At 50.8% G+C, this 12,990-nt stretch overlaps 4 protein-coding genes across 5 annotated transcripts; 2 read left to right on the top strand and 2 right to left on the bottom strand.

Annotated features, from left to right (window-relative positions):
- Window positions 1-1,250: 1,250 nt before the first annotated feature.
- On the bottom strand, window positions 1,251-3,800 carry NCU07140 (allantoate transporter; the record flags this gene model as incomplete). Its single annotated transcript, XM_955230.3, has 5 exons — window positions 1,251-1,838; window positions 2,311-2,411; window positions 2,699-2,863; window positions 3,047-3,065; window positions 3,288-3,800. The coding sequence occupies 5 exons, from the start codon at window positions 3,798-3,800 to the stop codon at window positions 1,251-1,253; spliced, it is 1,386 nt and encodes a 461-aa protein (XP_960323.3).
- A 2,631-nt stretch (window positions 3,801-6,431) lies between these two features.
- NCU07141 (hypothetical protein) lies at window positions 6,432-8,562 on the top strand. The gene is made up of 2 exons (XM_955231.3): window positions 6,432-7,093; window positions 7,168-8,562. Exons 1-2 carry the CDS (start codon window positions 6,972-6,974, stop codon window positions 8,237-8,239), a joined length of 1,194 nt encoding a protein of 397 aa, XP_960324.1. The 5' UTR covers window positions 6,432-6,971; the 3' UTR covers window positions 8,240-8,562.
- On the bottom strand, window positions 8,509-9,442 carry NCU07142. Of its 2 annotated transcripts, none has more exons than XM_011396706.1 (2): window positions 9,060-9,442; window positions 8,509-8,986 (listed from the first exon to the last, which is right to left on the bottom strand). In XM_011396706.1, the coding sequence occupies exons 1-2, from the start codon at window positions 9,291-9,293 to the stop codon at window positions 8,948-8,950; spliced, it is 273 nt and encodes a 90-aa protein (XP_011395008.1). In that variant the 5' UTR covers window positions 9,294-9,442; the 3' UTR covers window positions 8,509-8,947. The 2 variants fall into 2 exon arrangements, with proteins under 2 accessions (XP_011395008.1, XP_011395009.1); XM_011396707.1 differs by having other exon boundaries at window positions 8,537-8,977.
- A 309-nt stretch (window positions 9,443-9,751) lies between these two features.
- Window positions 9,752-11,686, top strand: NCU07143 (6-phosphogluconolactonase). The gene is made up of 3 exons (XM_955233.2): window positions 9,752-9,922; window positions 9,993-10,789; window positions 10,840-11,686. Exons 2-3 carry the CDS (start codon window positions 10,410-10,412, stop codon window positions 11,630-11,632), a joined length of 1,173 nt encoding a protein of 390 aa, XP_960326.1. The 5' UTR covers window positions 9,752-9,922; window positions 9,993-10,409; the 3' UTR covers window positions 11,633-11,686.
- The last annotated feature ends 1,304 nt before the right edge of the window (window positions 11,687-12,990 follow it).

Raw genomic sequence — 12,990 nt, 5'->3', positions numbered from 1 at the left:
CGACAAGGCAATAATTCGTAGGGACGAAACAGTGTCTTCTCGGTCCATCCTTCAATGACACGATGCAAACGAGGGACTGGTCAATCGTCAACCCACACTCCCATGACAAGTCACCTGTCACTCGACAATCGCTCTTTCATCAGAGCGTGGTGAGGTGAGCGAAAAAAAAAAAAAAAAAAAAAAAAAATGGAAGGAGGGGAAACATTCTGTTCGACTGGGGGGGGGGGGGGGGGGTGGATGGGACCGGGAGCCACTCGCTGCTTCTGGCCGCCCACCATGACCTAGGTACCTACCATGACAAGCGCAGCCGCGAGACCGGCGAAGGATGCTAGGCCCAGAGGGGTTAGACTGGCCTGTGCAAAATTCAAGGTGAAGCTTCCAATCTGACAAACCGAACGGCGGCGTCCATTGATGCTGACAAGCAGTCCTGCCACTGAGTCGGAGTATCCAGTGACAAGACAATGACAAGGTCGACATGGAAGGTACAGCGCAGTGCGAGTGTACCCGTGGGATCGGATGATTGGATTTCCACTTCATGGCTCTGGCTCAGCACAGCGAGCATCAGCATACTGTAGCTCCCGTCTCCAGCAAGCGTCGAGTGGCATCCGGAGCTGCTGAAGAAACAGAAACGGTAACATGGGTACCCCGTGGTCCAAGAGGATACCCGGCCTTGCACTCATCTCCAAAGTATTGTACAACCAAGACAGTGCTAACCCGTCAGGACCCGTGTCATGGAATGGCATGGTTGCCATGGAGTGCCCGGCATGGCAATCCTCCTCCGCCTTTTCACCACCGATCCTGACAACAATGGGTCCTGGGACGGGCGGTGTGTCTCCAGTGTCTACCAAGTCTCCATGTGTGATCAATGTGAGCCAGAACAGGCAACGCTGGGACGCAACATGAATGTGCGAGAGTGGGGGGCTGGCCGCGTAGCATTGGAACCAATTCACACGACATTGATTCACATTCAGTCCAGTCTAGAATTTCACCATTCGAGAACTCGGTCAGGCAGATCTACGAGAAATCCACCAAGGACCAACGCAGCTACATACCCACAAGCCACAACTGCTGGTCCTTGCATTACACTAATCACTGCGATCGTTGATACCCAATCTTTTTGTCAATCAAAAGGACGAGGTACCCGACATACGGAGCTGATGTATACCTACATCCACCACCTACGTACCACCGTTTCTTTCTTTTTTTTTTTTTTTTTTTTTTTTTTTTTTTTTTTTTACACGACCCTTGGCCTACAAGTTATGACCCCTAGAACTTGGCTTCCCCTCCCCATGCATTGTCCTACATCGATTCTCGCTGTCCCATTTCATGCTGCTCTCCTCCACCATCTTTCCAACCTCAGCCTCATCCATTCTCCCGTTCTCCCACCTCAGCACCTCCGTATACGCCCAATACCCCATAATTGCTATCCCAACAAACCCAAATGTGATCAATAACGGCTCCCTATATCCATGTCCCCTATCCTCTTGACCATGGCCCTCGTCATGGTCACTGCCAATCCTAAACACCCAGCTCCCAATAACCCCCGCCAGATTACCCCATCCGTTGACACCCAGCACAAGTGCTCTCTTGTTGGGGGAACGCGTGTTATTGGATAGCCAAGCAGCGGTTAGGGGCGGGGGTACGTAGGAGCCGAAGAGAAGAATGCACAGGGCCATGTACTTGCCGGACGAGGAAGTGGTGAAAACAATGCCTGCTAACCCGACTGCGGAAATGGCAAGTCCAGCCATGATGTGATATCCCCGCTCTTGACTGCGGTCGGAGGAAAGGGCAAAGAGGTAGACGCCCAATGCGCCAAAGACGAAGGGGGGTACTGACATCTGTTTGCCGGAGAGTATTAGCGGACATGTACTATGAGTGCGGGAATCTGATGCAGAGATGAGAAATCATTCAACGAACCAGGTTGGCTTGCAGGGCCGAGTATCCCATCCCCTCTACCACCAAAGGTAAGAAGACCGAGAATGCGGTGCTGGGGACACTGGCGCAAATGTTGCAAAGAAGAAGGAACCAGAGCTTCCAGTCACGGACAGTTTCGACAACTTCTCGCCAGGTTACAAAACGCCCGGATGCTTCTTCTTCAACACCTCCTGTTACCATCCGCTGACTCTCAGTCTCATCGTCATTATGGCATCTCCCGTTCACTCTATATCCATGTCCGGTCTCTTCATCATCGCCCTCTTCTGCCCATTCACTACTAGCTTTAACTCCATCTACGACTCGACATCTCCTGAATAACGCTCTTTCCTCCGTTGTCAAAAACCAAGCACTCTCCGGCCCCTCGGGCAACCATACCCATGCAAACAGTGCGACAAGACACGTCGCACCACCTTCAATGAGGAACAGGAGCTGCCAGCTCTTCAAAGTCGGGTGCTCTATCCGGAATATAGCATAGGCTAGTCCACTCGCGGTTAGTGAGCGAATCCCCAGGGTGAGAGCAACTTATACTGTGACTGTGGTGCGTGCATAGATGATTGTTGGGTTGATGGACATGGGCCATGGCCGGGGATCATATGTGAATGGAGCCGTGGATGCACATGCACACCAGTCCCCGTCAACGTTAACGTCTGCTGGCCGCGACAGGGTGGGCTGAGTCATGGTTTCACCATCATTACTGCACCTTCGGCGGCACTGATGACATGTCGAAAGGTTCACGGAGACACGGAAGGGACGTTGTACATACCTATGGCCCCAGAAAACGCCCCTGCCACCGCGTATTGTCCATAGAACAGCGCAATGCGCACAGCAAGGTCATAAGGGGGATAGAACACTGTCAAGTAGGCGAGGGCCGTGGGATAAAATCCGGCTTCGAAGGCGCCGATGAGAAGGCGGGTGGTTAGAAGCGAGCCTATTATGGTTCGTGAGTACGTTAGCCTTGGGAACTGTGTGAGTGGGTGGAGGTATGTAAAGAGTAGGTAGTGACTGGTTTGGAGATTGGGAAGGAGACATGAGCCAAAGACTTGTAACTTGATGGAGTTCGAGCAGTTCGATAAAACTGCCATGCAGGGCTACAGTATGAATATCAACTCACCTCTTCCTTTGATAAAGGCCTGAGACAGTGTCAATGCTCCCCAGCTGAGCTACAGTTGGACAAAAAAGACAAAGTGCGTGTTAGTCAAGTGTTCCTGGATTCAGTTTGAGGATCCAATTCAGAGAGATTGAGCCAGTGAGCCATCCGCGACTCTGGTTTCTACCCAAAATCTCACTCCATCGATCCATCATCGTCGCGATCCTAAGAGCCAGACAGATTGTATCACAATTCAAAAACCTACCATGATTCCAACAATCCACACTCTCCCTCCCCATCTCCTCCCAAAAGCAGCGGATACCGGCTGACAAGCAACAAACATGACCCAAAATGCCGAGATAGCCAGGTTCAAATCGCGCGGCTCGCACCCGATATCCGCTGTGAACCCCTGCGTCTGAGCGTTCCCGACGTTGCCGCGGTCGAGGCCATTGAAGAGGTAGAGGGTGGAGAGGAGCGGGAGAAGGAGGAGATCTGTTTTGCGGTTGATTCTGTGCCTGAGCTGGAGGAGGGAGGGCTGGGATTGGGACTGCTGGCTGATGGAGACATGGGAGAATGAGCAGGAGTTGGCGGTGGCGATGGAGCGGTACGGTTCATGTGAAGGACAATCATGGTCGCGGGCAAACGGATTGGTAGATCGTAATAGGGGATCAGACTCGGTATCCAGGCCCGGAGAGAAGTCAACAAGTGTGGAATCGAGTCTTGAGCGACGGCTCCGTTCGGACGTGGCCATGGTAGACGACGAGTACACGGCTGCCATTGTTTGGATGACGATGATGACAATGGCAGAGTTGAAGACAGCAATAACGGTGGTGACACGGAAGAGGAAGGTGTAGTACACATTGTAGCCATGGGTTCTTCCATACAGCTTCTGAGTCTGATGGCATGGATCGACTCCATCGGCGCTGGCCTAATTTCTTACTGACCTCCTACCTTCCGTATAGTCACATTATATTGCTGACATGAGCGTGCTGTCGCACAGATGGCGGCACCTCCGACACCATAATTGCCCAATCCGCGGCATGGTCACACATCAATTGACTATGGAAATGGGCGAGGCGACCGGACGGGCAAGACGGGATGTGAATGAAAAGGAAACAAGGCGGAGATGTCACATCGACAGGGGGGGCTGACAGGAGTGACAGAAATGACAAGGGCGGTGTCATCCATGTCTTGTCTATGGGCTGGGACTCTGGACTCGGGCCTAGAAAGCGACTTTAGGCACTGGAAGCCTTGGCAAGGACAATCAACCAGGGGGTTGAAGGGTTCGTTTCTGCTTTGCTTCTCCTGTGTTTTGGCTGCCCTCTGCAGCCTGGCACCTCGGCTCACTGGTAGGTAACGTGGCTCCGTGGGTTCCGTAACGTGCTGGTAGGCGCTAAAGTCACCGTTTCCCAGTCTCCTGGACGTAGGCATCGCTTCGTCCATCATACACTAATTGTCCAATGTGGAAACGTACCTGACACCAAAGACGCACCCAGCCACGTGTAGAACTCGTCCACTGTCCAATCTGTTTGTCCCTGGGGGTTCTACCTTCGCCGCGTAATCTCCCTCCCTGACCCCAGTTCGACGCTTGGCTGAAGGTTGAAGATGACTGGACGATAATAATCCGAACCAACCAATGGTTTTAGACGGTTATGTGATTTATTATCCGGGCCAGCTATGCAACGGAAGGCTCATAGGGCAGCACGGAAAAGGCGATTATTAGGACGATAGGCTGCATTTCAACGGCATCAGAGCGCACTGGAGTTGGCACAGAGACCCCGCGTTCTGTGACTGGTGCGTGTCTCTTTGTTGGCTGGCGCACTGTGTAGGCGTTGGCCGCGGCGACGAGTTGCGCCCTCTGTGAACGGTGATACTCGGGAGACGCGGCAAACGGGGGTCGTCGATAATACGCTATGATGTACCTGGAGGCTCAACAGTTGTCAGAGATAGCTGAGGCCCCATATAGCCGGTGTATGGCGTGGCGAAAGAATTGAAGAAGCAAAGTGGTTATTGTCGGGGGAGTGGGAAACGCAGAAACGACGATCATGGGAGCTGTCATTCTTGGCTCTTGGTGTCCAAACGGTCGGGCACCCGGCACATACCTCTGCGAAAAAGGGCCCTAGGCAGGACTCGTCAGTCGGCCTCAAATGTGGTCGCTGTCTCGTTGACTAGTGGCAGCGCCATGCTAACATGTACCCGAGCAGCTCGGAATAGGGTGGTTACCGAAAAGTCGTGGGTGCAATTGCTTCAATCCGATGCGCGGAAAGGGAATTGAGACGAAGAAGATTGGACCGACTGACCGACAGCTTGTTCCCCTTGGGTTCGGGAGGATCCGAGGAAGGCAGCCGGTGGACCCGGACGTGCTGATAAGGAGGGGCCGGGGACCTAGGTAGTTAGGGCATGGATAAGGAAAAGCGGGACCCCTGGTGGCCGCCCGCTTGCCTGGTCGATGGAATGGATTGACGCAGGGATCGGGTAGTGTAGGGCTCAAGTTTGCATCAATCTTCAATTCTTGACCATTCTCACGGTTCATTCTCAACGTGTCGTCCAATTCCTTGCATCATGCGTTTGTTCGTCTCCCTCCCCAGCGCGATTCGTGATAGAGGTGAGGTATTCCACAATGGGAACGAACAAAGGGGCAACGGGATCGCTGACGGCCGCTGCCTGATGCCGTCTAGAGGCCCGCCTAAGAGGCCGTGCAATGCCAAGCTGAGAACCCTAGGTTACCTCGAGGTATGGATCCTTGTGAGAATCAGATGAGATTGCTAGAATTCCCCACCGTTCCTATGCTCTAACAGGCTAGACCGACTCCCCTGTCTCCATAGCGATTGAAAATCCAGCGCGGCCCCTTTTGGCGGTATACAGAGTCCGTTTGAGATTGAGACTGTGACAGGATTCAACAGTTTAACAAGTGCATCGATAGGTATAGGCAAAATGACTACTGCTTGAAAGGGGCAGGATACACAAAGTAATAGGCCAATGCAAACACCCGCATAATGAGGCATCTTTCTGAGTTCCGTCGGACGAGCCAGTCTCATCATTTACCATCGGTGGTTTCGGTTTCAGTTTTGGGGCCGTTCAGTTGCAGCGCTGCACGCAGAGGAACGCACGCCAAGACCCTCTACAACAGCAGTGCGTTCGTTCCGCATTACACCTTCAAGGAACGCACTGCCGTACGGTTTGCAGAATTACCTACCTTGGTGCCCAGGTCGTGATACTTGGCATGGCGTTGAGGTCGCTTGGTTAATGTGCTCATGGCTATGGTGCGTGTATGCGAGAAACCATGGCAATGGCCATTTGACTGTCGTCATCGTAGGTCTCAGCTGTAAATGATCATATAAGGCGGAGATATTTGGCCAAATGAACCATCAACTCTCCCTTCAAGCGTTCCTTTTGTTCCACCTTGATTATCCCAAACCACTGCAGTAACACCAACACCACCAACACCAGTGCAGCTGTTCAGACTGTACCCGAGGTTGGTGCCACCAAACTTGCGATGGGTTTTTCCTTCCGTGCTACCAACACACGCTAAAGTGCTGGAACAGAAAGCAAACGCGGGTAGCACGGCGCGGCCAAGCTCAAAGCAGCATAGTCGCAACCCAACCGAAGGAACTTTGTTGGTCCCCCATCCAGGGTCTCTCGGGGTATCCAGCCAGGGTTTCCGACTCCTCTCAGCGGTCACTTCACGATACCTGCCTAGGTACCTACCTGCTTCCTCCCTGCGCCACTCAAACAGCTTTTTCCTCCCTTTCCATTCCCCTTTCTCTTCTCCCAACGCGACTGCTGGTCCGGCTCTTGCCCCGCTGGACTTCGTTTGTCCTTGCGACAGCCGCTCTTTCGCTCTGCATGCCATTGCGGTTCTTGGTTAAGCCTTCGCCTGCTCTTCTTTTTGTTGTTGGATTCAGCTGTTAGGGACCACCCACCGCGCCTCAGCGGAACCATCGCTCGCATGTCGGTCCTACCTACCTTCTCACAGCCAGCCCGGCGCCTCCTCCTCATTCTCCCTGTTGTCTTCGTTACACTTCTCCTCCTCACCGGCCTCTTCAATCATGAGTCCTTTCGCTCGACCTTGTGAGTATCCCGTCGTCGATCATAGCCCCACCACCTGACCGTCGCTAATAATCCGTTGTTCGTTCCTCTGCCAGGCCAACGGTGGTCATGCCAAAGGTAGTCATCACCACCAACCCTTCCTCCTGCGCTGCCAACCAAACCAGTGGCCCGCTCGACAACCTCTCGTCCATCATCCAGGCACTCTACGCGCCCCTTGTCGTTCCCATCACGACCCCCACATTTACCACGCGCGATGGCACCGTCAAACGCCTGCCTCCAGCTTCAGAGCTGATCCACCACAAATCCCTCGGCAAGCGTATCTGCATTCTCGATGTCGACACGCGCCCCCACACCGGTGCTGGCGGCGTCTTTTCCTCGTCCTTGCCGACCTGGGACGCCCTCAGCCCAGCTTCTGCCGGGTTTCTCTCTCACTACCTCTACGCCTTGATTCACGGCTATACCTACAAGTTTGTGCAGGCGCCTACATACCAGGACCGAGCCCCGCACTGGACCAAGGTGATCTTCACGCAGGAGCTGCTGAAGAAATATGACATTGTGGTGATGATGGATTACGACGCCGTCTTTCCCAGCCCCGAGCTGCCGCTGGAGTGGATGCTCAACTACTGGAAGATCGACGACAAGGTCATGGTGGCCATGGCGGAGGATCCGAATGCCGAGGTCAACCGCGACAAGAGGGGGAACCTGAACGTCAACACGGGCTTCATCATTGCGCAAGCCTCGGAAAACACGCAGAGGATGTTCAAGGACTGGGCCGAATGTCCCAGTGAGACGAGATACAAGGGCTGTGCGGAGTGGAAGGGTGTCTATTTCCACGAACAGTCGGGTTTCAGCTCCCACGTGCGGTACGATTTCTTGGACGGGTTGACCATTGCGGAGGAACCGGGCAAGAGCATGATAAGAGCGCTGCCATGCAATGAGGCAAACGGGATCCCCGAGAAGAAGAACCTGGGTTGCACGGGACAGCTGGTCAGGCATCATTGGGGCGGCAAGGAGCTGGCGAAGAGGGAATTTAATGACAACATTATGAATGCGATGCTGCCGCTCTTGATACAGTCGGCGTTCAAGGGAGGCGATGCCACGAGTGCAGTGGCAGATTATAGGAACAAGACCTTGGTGGGAGATCAGATTCTCGATAAGCCTCTTTGAGCCAGCATCGTGAGGAAAAAAAAAGAAAAGGAAAATACAACCGTATCTTAGTAATGTGGAAAACGGCCAGGCGTTTGGGAGTAGACTGGATCTGGTGGAGTAACGAGCCATGAGCCTTGGACGGCTTGGTCCCAGGAAAGACGTATTTTTTGGTCTAGGATGGTCTTCAACGAACAATTTTGCCATGTCGGCATAATATGTATACAAGTAATGTTTGATAGCGAAGATACAAAGACGTGGAAGTAGCAGATAACATCGCAAGTGTAGGTCCATGGGGAAACACTGTTCAAGATCATACTTCTAGATCATAATTTGTGATGGAGACTCCTCGTTCAAGACGTTGAGGTTGCAGTGCATTGTCTCTACAGATGCCAGGCGATGTATGATGCATACTGCCTGCGAGGTCTACGGCTGAGGATGTCTCTAGAACTCTTGAGATGATCACAACATCTGTGCCAACGACCCGCCTCCCTGGTTCTCAGCAGACGTCCGATAGTTCGATATTCCTCACCTCTCGTCACGATCTCCAATCTTCCGAGACGCAGACATTTTGCTCCCTCTTGATGGACAGAATTGCTTCGTTTCGTACTCTTCGTTCCCCCAGCCGTTGCCCAAACTCGATATTTTTTTCCAACTGTTGTCTCTTGTCGCATCGCTTCGAGGTTCAATCTCTCTTTGCTGGTCTCGCAGCAACAGGCCCAACATCACTCAGACCGTGCTTCGGTCGTCCATCCCGGTCTGAATCAACTCGAGGATCCAAGAAGTTAGCAATGCGTGAGCCATGAGGACCATAAGTTCCCTTGGGAGCATTGAAACCCACCCCGGATGCGATTTTTTGCGACTCCTGTGTTGATGTCGCCGCTTTTGCGTCGGGGACGTCGCCTGATGGAGGAGAGACTTGTGACTGCTTGTTCTCGGTCGCTGAATTGACAACGGTGGAGGCTTGGTTATCGGGATAAGGACCGCGCGTGTGAGGGTCGTAGTCTGGCACCGTGGCCTGTTCGCGCTCTTTGGGGTTGAGGGCTTCCTTGATGTTTTCAATGATGCCTGACATGGTGGGCGCGCGGATGCGGTTGACCGCGGCTGAATTCGCTTGGTGGATGGAGAAGGCGGTCGCTTGGTTTTCACTCGTTCCTAGATAGAGAGTCTGGATTCGGACAGATTAACTGGAAATGTTGGTTGGTGACAAAACGAGAGACGCGGTTTGCAGAATCGTTGCAAGCTGAGAGTTATGGCCGGGAAGCACAAGAAGACAGACAAGACGAGGGACACAAATGGTAGCTGAAGCCATGACGTCATGGCCGTTGTGCTGGGTAAAGGTAGGAATGCGATAAGATAAGACCTAATTGACAGCGACCGCCGTGGGCTGCATGGGATGACAGGCTGGAACCCTGCAGGGAGCCCGATGATCAACTTTACAACTGAAACATTTCACGACGAAACAACTTCGGAATGACCAGTCCCATCTGTCAAGCGATCCAATATGATGGACCTTGACTTTGGACCCCTTCAGGCTTACCTCGACGGCCCCTAGATCCCATAGCGACATGGGGGTTGTCTCAACATCGTCACATCCGACCGAACACAAGCAGTTTGCTGTCCAATTCGATCCTCGCTCGACTCTTGCAATATCTCGTCCCCAACGCAGTCGTTCTACAATGGCAGTGACCAGTTTCGATCATAGTACGTCCCATTTACGGCGCTTCGAATCTCCCTCGTGCCTTTCTCCCGGATATTGACGAGTTCTTGGCAGGATCACATCTTGTGGGGTAACCTCCCGCCTGTGCTGCCAATATCCCCGAATCGGTGCGGTTTCCTCCATTTGGACGTCGTTGTCCACCTCCGGCTACACCGCACCCATGTTACCCCGTCTCGCCTGCGTTTGACCATCGAGTTTACCCCGTGCTGCCTAGCGGTCATATACTACGAAGCGTTCCGATCGCTAGCCGCATTCGTCTCCGAACCCAGCCTGGCATGGTATACAACTCGGATGATCTACAGCACCAAGATCGTGTTTTCCGGCTAAAATCAGCCTGTCAAACCGTGATGGACGGCCCTTCCCGCCGGGTTCTGGGCCCACAACGGACAGGTACAAAAGGGCGTCGCCAAAGTCGTTAGCATCACATTCAAGCCAGCACTCCTCAACTCTCTCTCCTTCGTCGCTATCAACATGGTTCATCTGTTGTCCAACTTGCTGGTCGGCCTCGCCCTGGCTCCGTCCGCCCTGGGCGCCACTTTGCTGGTTTCCCATTTCAGCGGACCTGTCTACACGCTCTCCTTGACCACCAGTGGCACCACCGGCAAACTTTCCATCACCTCGCAGGCCGGTGGTTGTGGCACAACTCCTGCGTGGCTGGAATATTACAATGACACCAAGACAGCCTACTGCTTCGACGAGTCTTGGACTGGAAGTGGTGTCATCACGCAGTACAATGTGGGAAGCGACGGACGCCTTACTCAGTCTGGCCAAACCCGGACTAGTGGGAACACGGTCCACGGCAAGGTGTACGGAGGGTCCGATGGAAAGGGCTTCATTGCCACGGCGCAGTAGTAAGTACCCCTCGATCCTCGACAAGACTTGTTGTCTGACCCCACCGCAGCTCCCCATCAACCATCACCACGTACAAACTTCCCCTCGGACAAGGCCAGGTTCAGCTTGAGAAGTTCACCATGTCGCAACGTGGGCCGAATTCACGTCAGGATGTGCCCCATCCTCATGAGACTCAGCTTGACCCCACCGGAAAGTTCATGCTCGTTCCCGACCTCGGTGCCGACCTGATCCGCATCTTCAAGATCGACGCCAGCACCGGCCGCTTGACCGCATGCCCAGCTGGTCAGGCCTCGCCTGGCGACGGCCCGCGTCACGCACAGTGGTGGAAATCCGCTGACGGCGTCCTCCGCCTGTACACCCTCAACGAGCTCGGCAATTCCGTGTCCTCTTGGAATGTGGTGTACCCCACCGACTCCAACGGTTGCCTCGCCCTCAGCAGAGCGCAGACCCTTTCCACCTATGCTCCAGGCAAGAAGGGTGGTCCGACTACCAAGGCTGCCGAGATTCGTGTTGCTGGCAATTTTCTGTACGCTTCCAACCGCGCGGATCAGACCTTTGGTTCCAACCAGGACTCAGTCGCCATCTACACTATTGATCATCAGACCGGTGGTATCGCATGGAAGGAAGCTGCCAACTCGTACTCTTACTATCCTCGGACCTTTGACATCAACAAGGACGGCACCTTGGTTGCATTTGGTGGGCAAACGTCTTCTAATGTGGCTATCGTATCGAGGGACCCTGCGACTGGCAAGCTTGGGAACTTGGTTGCTAACTTACAGGTTGGTAATAAGGGCAGGGCTGGCGAGGAGGATGGCCTTAGTGCTGTCGTTTGGGTAGAGTAGTTTATTTAAATAAATCCCCCTTAGAGGCTTTCTAGTTTGGATTTTTCTCCCCTCTAAGTTTTCCGATTATCACAATGCCGACCAAGAAGGACTTAAAGAAGACGTAATATTGCGCGAAGAGGAGAAGATTAGAAGAGAGTAGCGAAAACTCTACTCTCGGACTATATATATAAGCCAAGTGGAGGTATAACTAAAGGACAGCTAGGCTTCGGTGCTGGAACGCGGAGGGTGCCAAGTTATATTATATAGTGCCGTGATACCGATTTTAGTTTTTTCTTACTATTTATAAAACCGAATAAAGTAATTATATAATTCGTTAATACGCGAAGTTTATTAATAAAACTACTCTTATAAAATTATTTAACTACTTTATATTAGTATATAATAGCTTATAAGACTATTATTACTAGTATTGTTACTTATTATTATAATTATATTATAGTACTATATAATATAACTTAGTACCTTTAACGCTCCGGTAATAAAGCCTAACCGTTCTTAAATAATATTTCTACTTAATTTATATATATAGTCCGAAAGTAGAGTTTTTACTACTCTTTTTCAATTTTCTTCTATTTATATAATACTACTATATTCTCTTTAAATTCTTTCTTACTAGTATTATAATAAGTTACTAATTATATTAATACGCGTATTATTTATTAGAGGTTTAAAAACTCAGGGTTCTAGTAGTTACTTATAAATAATAATAAACTTTTAAATATAAATTTTAAAAGAAGGATAATATATATTTTTTTTTAAAATATTAAATACTAATATTAAATTATTAAATTATTTTTTTTAATAAAAGAAATTTTAAAGTATAAAATATTTTATAAGTATAAAAATTGAAAAAGAAAATACTAAAATAGAAAAGTGTATATAAAAATTAGTAATAAGAAAAGTATTTTATTAAAATTAAATTATAAAAATATAAAATTTTCTAATATCTAAAATTATAATATAAAATAAAAAGGTTTTTTCTTCTTTACTACTATTCAATTATAATTATATAAAACTATATATTTTTAATAAATTAATATATAAAATTTTATAAACTTTAATAATTACTTTATTATATTAATATTTTAAATATATAAATATACTTCTATGAAGAAGGTAGCGAATACGCGTTTTAAATATTAAATAAAAGCTAGAGCTAGGGCAAGAGCCGCAGCCGCAGCCGCAGCAGGGTTAGGGTTAGGGTTAGGGTTAGGGTTAGGGTTAGGGTTAGGGTTAGGGTTAGGGTTAGGGTTAGGGTTAGGGTTAGGGTTAGGGTTAGGGTTAGGGTTAGGGTTAGGGTTAGGGTTAGGGTTAGGGTTAGGGTTAGGGTTAGGGTTAGGGTTAGGGTTAGGGTG

This window comes from Neurospora crassa, linkage group VI (genome assembly GCF_000182925.2).
Source record: "Neurospora crassa OR74A linkage group VI, whole genome shotgun sequence".
In the NCBI taxonomy this organism is placed as follows: Eukaryota; Fungi; Ascomycota; class Sordariomycetes; order Sordariales; family Sordariaceae; genus Neurospora; species Neurospora crassa.
The sequence above is the reverse complement of the archived record's forward strand: the minus strand, read 5'-3'. Positions and strand labels throughout refer to the sequence as shown.

Bases quoted from the DNA above. Each gene is read 5' to 3' on its own strand.
- NCU07143 (XM_955233.2), top strand. From the start codon at position 10,410: ATGGTTCATCTGTTGTCCAACTTGCTGGTCGGCCTCGCCCTGGCTCCG. The intron at 10,790-10,839 runs GTAAGTACCCCT...ACCCCACCGCAG, and splicing joins TTCATTGCCACGGCGCAGTA to CTCCCCATCAACCATCACCA.
- NCU07141 (XM_955231.3), top strand. From the start codon at position 6,972: ATGTCGGTCCTACCTACCTTCTCACAGCCAGCCCGGCGCCTCCTCCTC. The intron at 7,094-7,167 runs GTGAGTATCCCG...TTCCTCTGCCAG, and splicing joins GAGTCCTTTCGCTCGACCTT to GCCAACGGTGGTCATGCCAA.
- NCU07142 (XM_011396706.1), bottom strand. From the start codon at position 9,293: ATGTCAGGCATCATTGAAAACATCAAGGAAGCCCTCAACCCCAAAGAG. The intron at 8,987-9,059 runs GTGGGTTTCAAT...TGGATCCTCGAG, and splicing joins CGCAAAAAATCGCATCCGGG to TTGATTCAGACCGGGATGGA.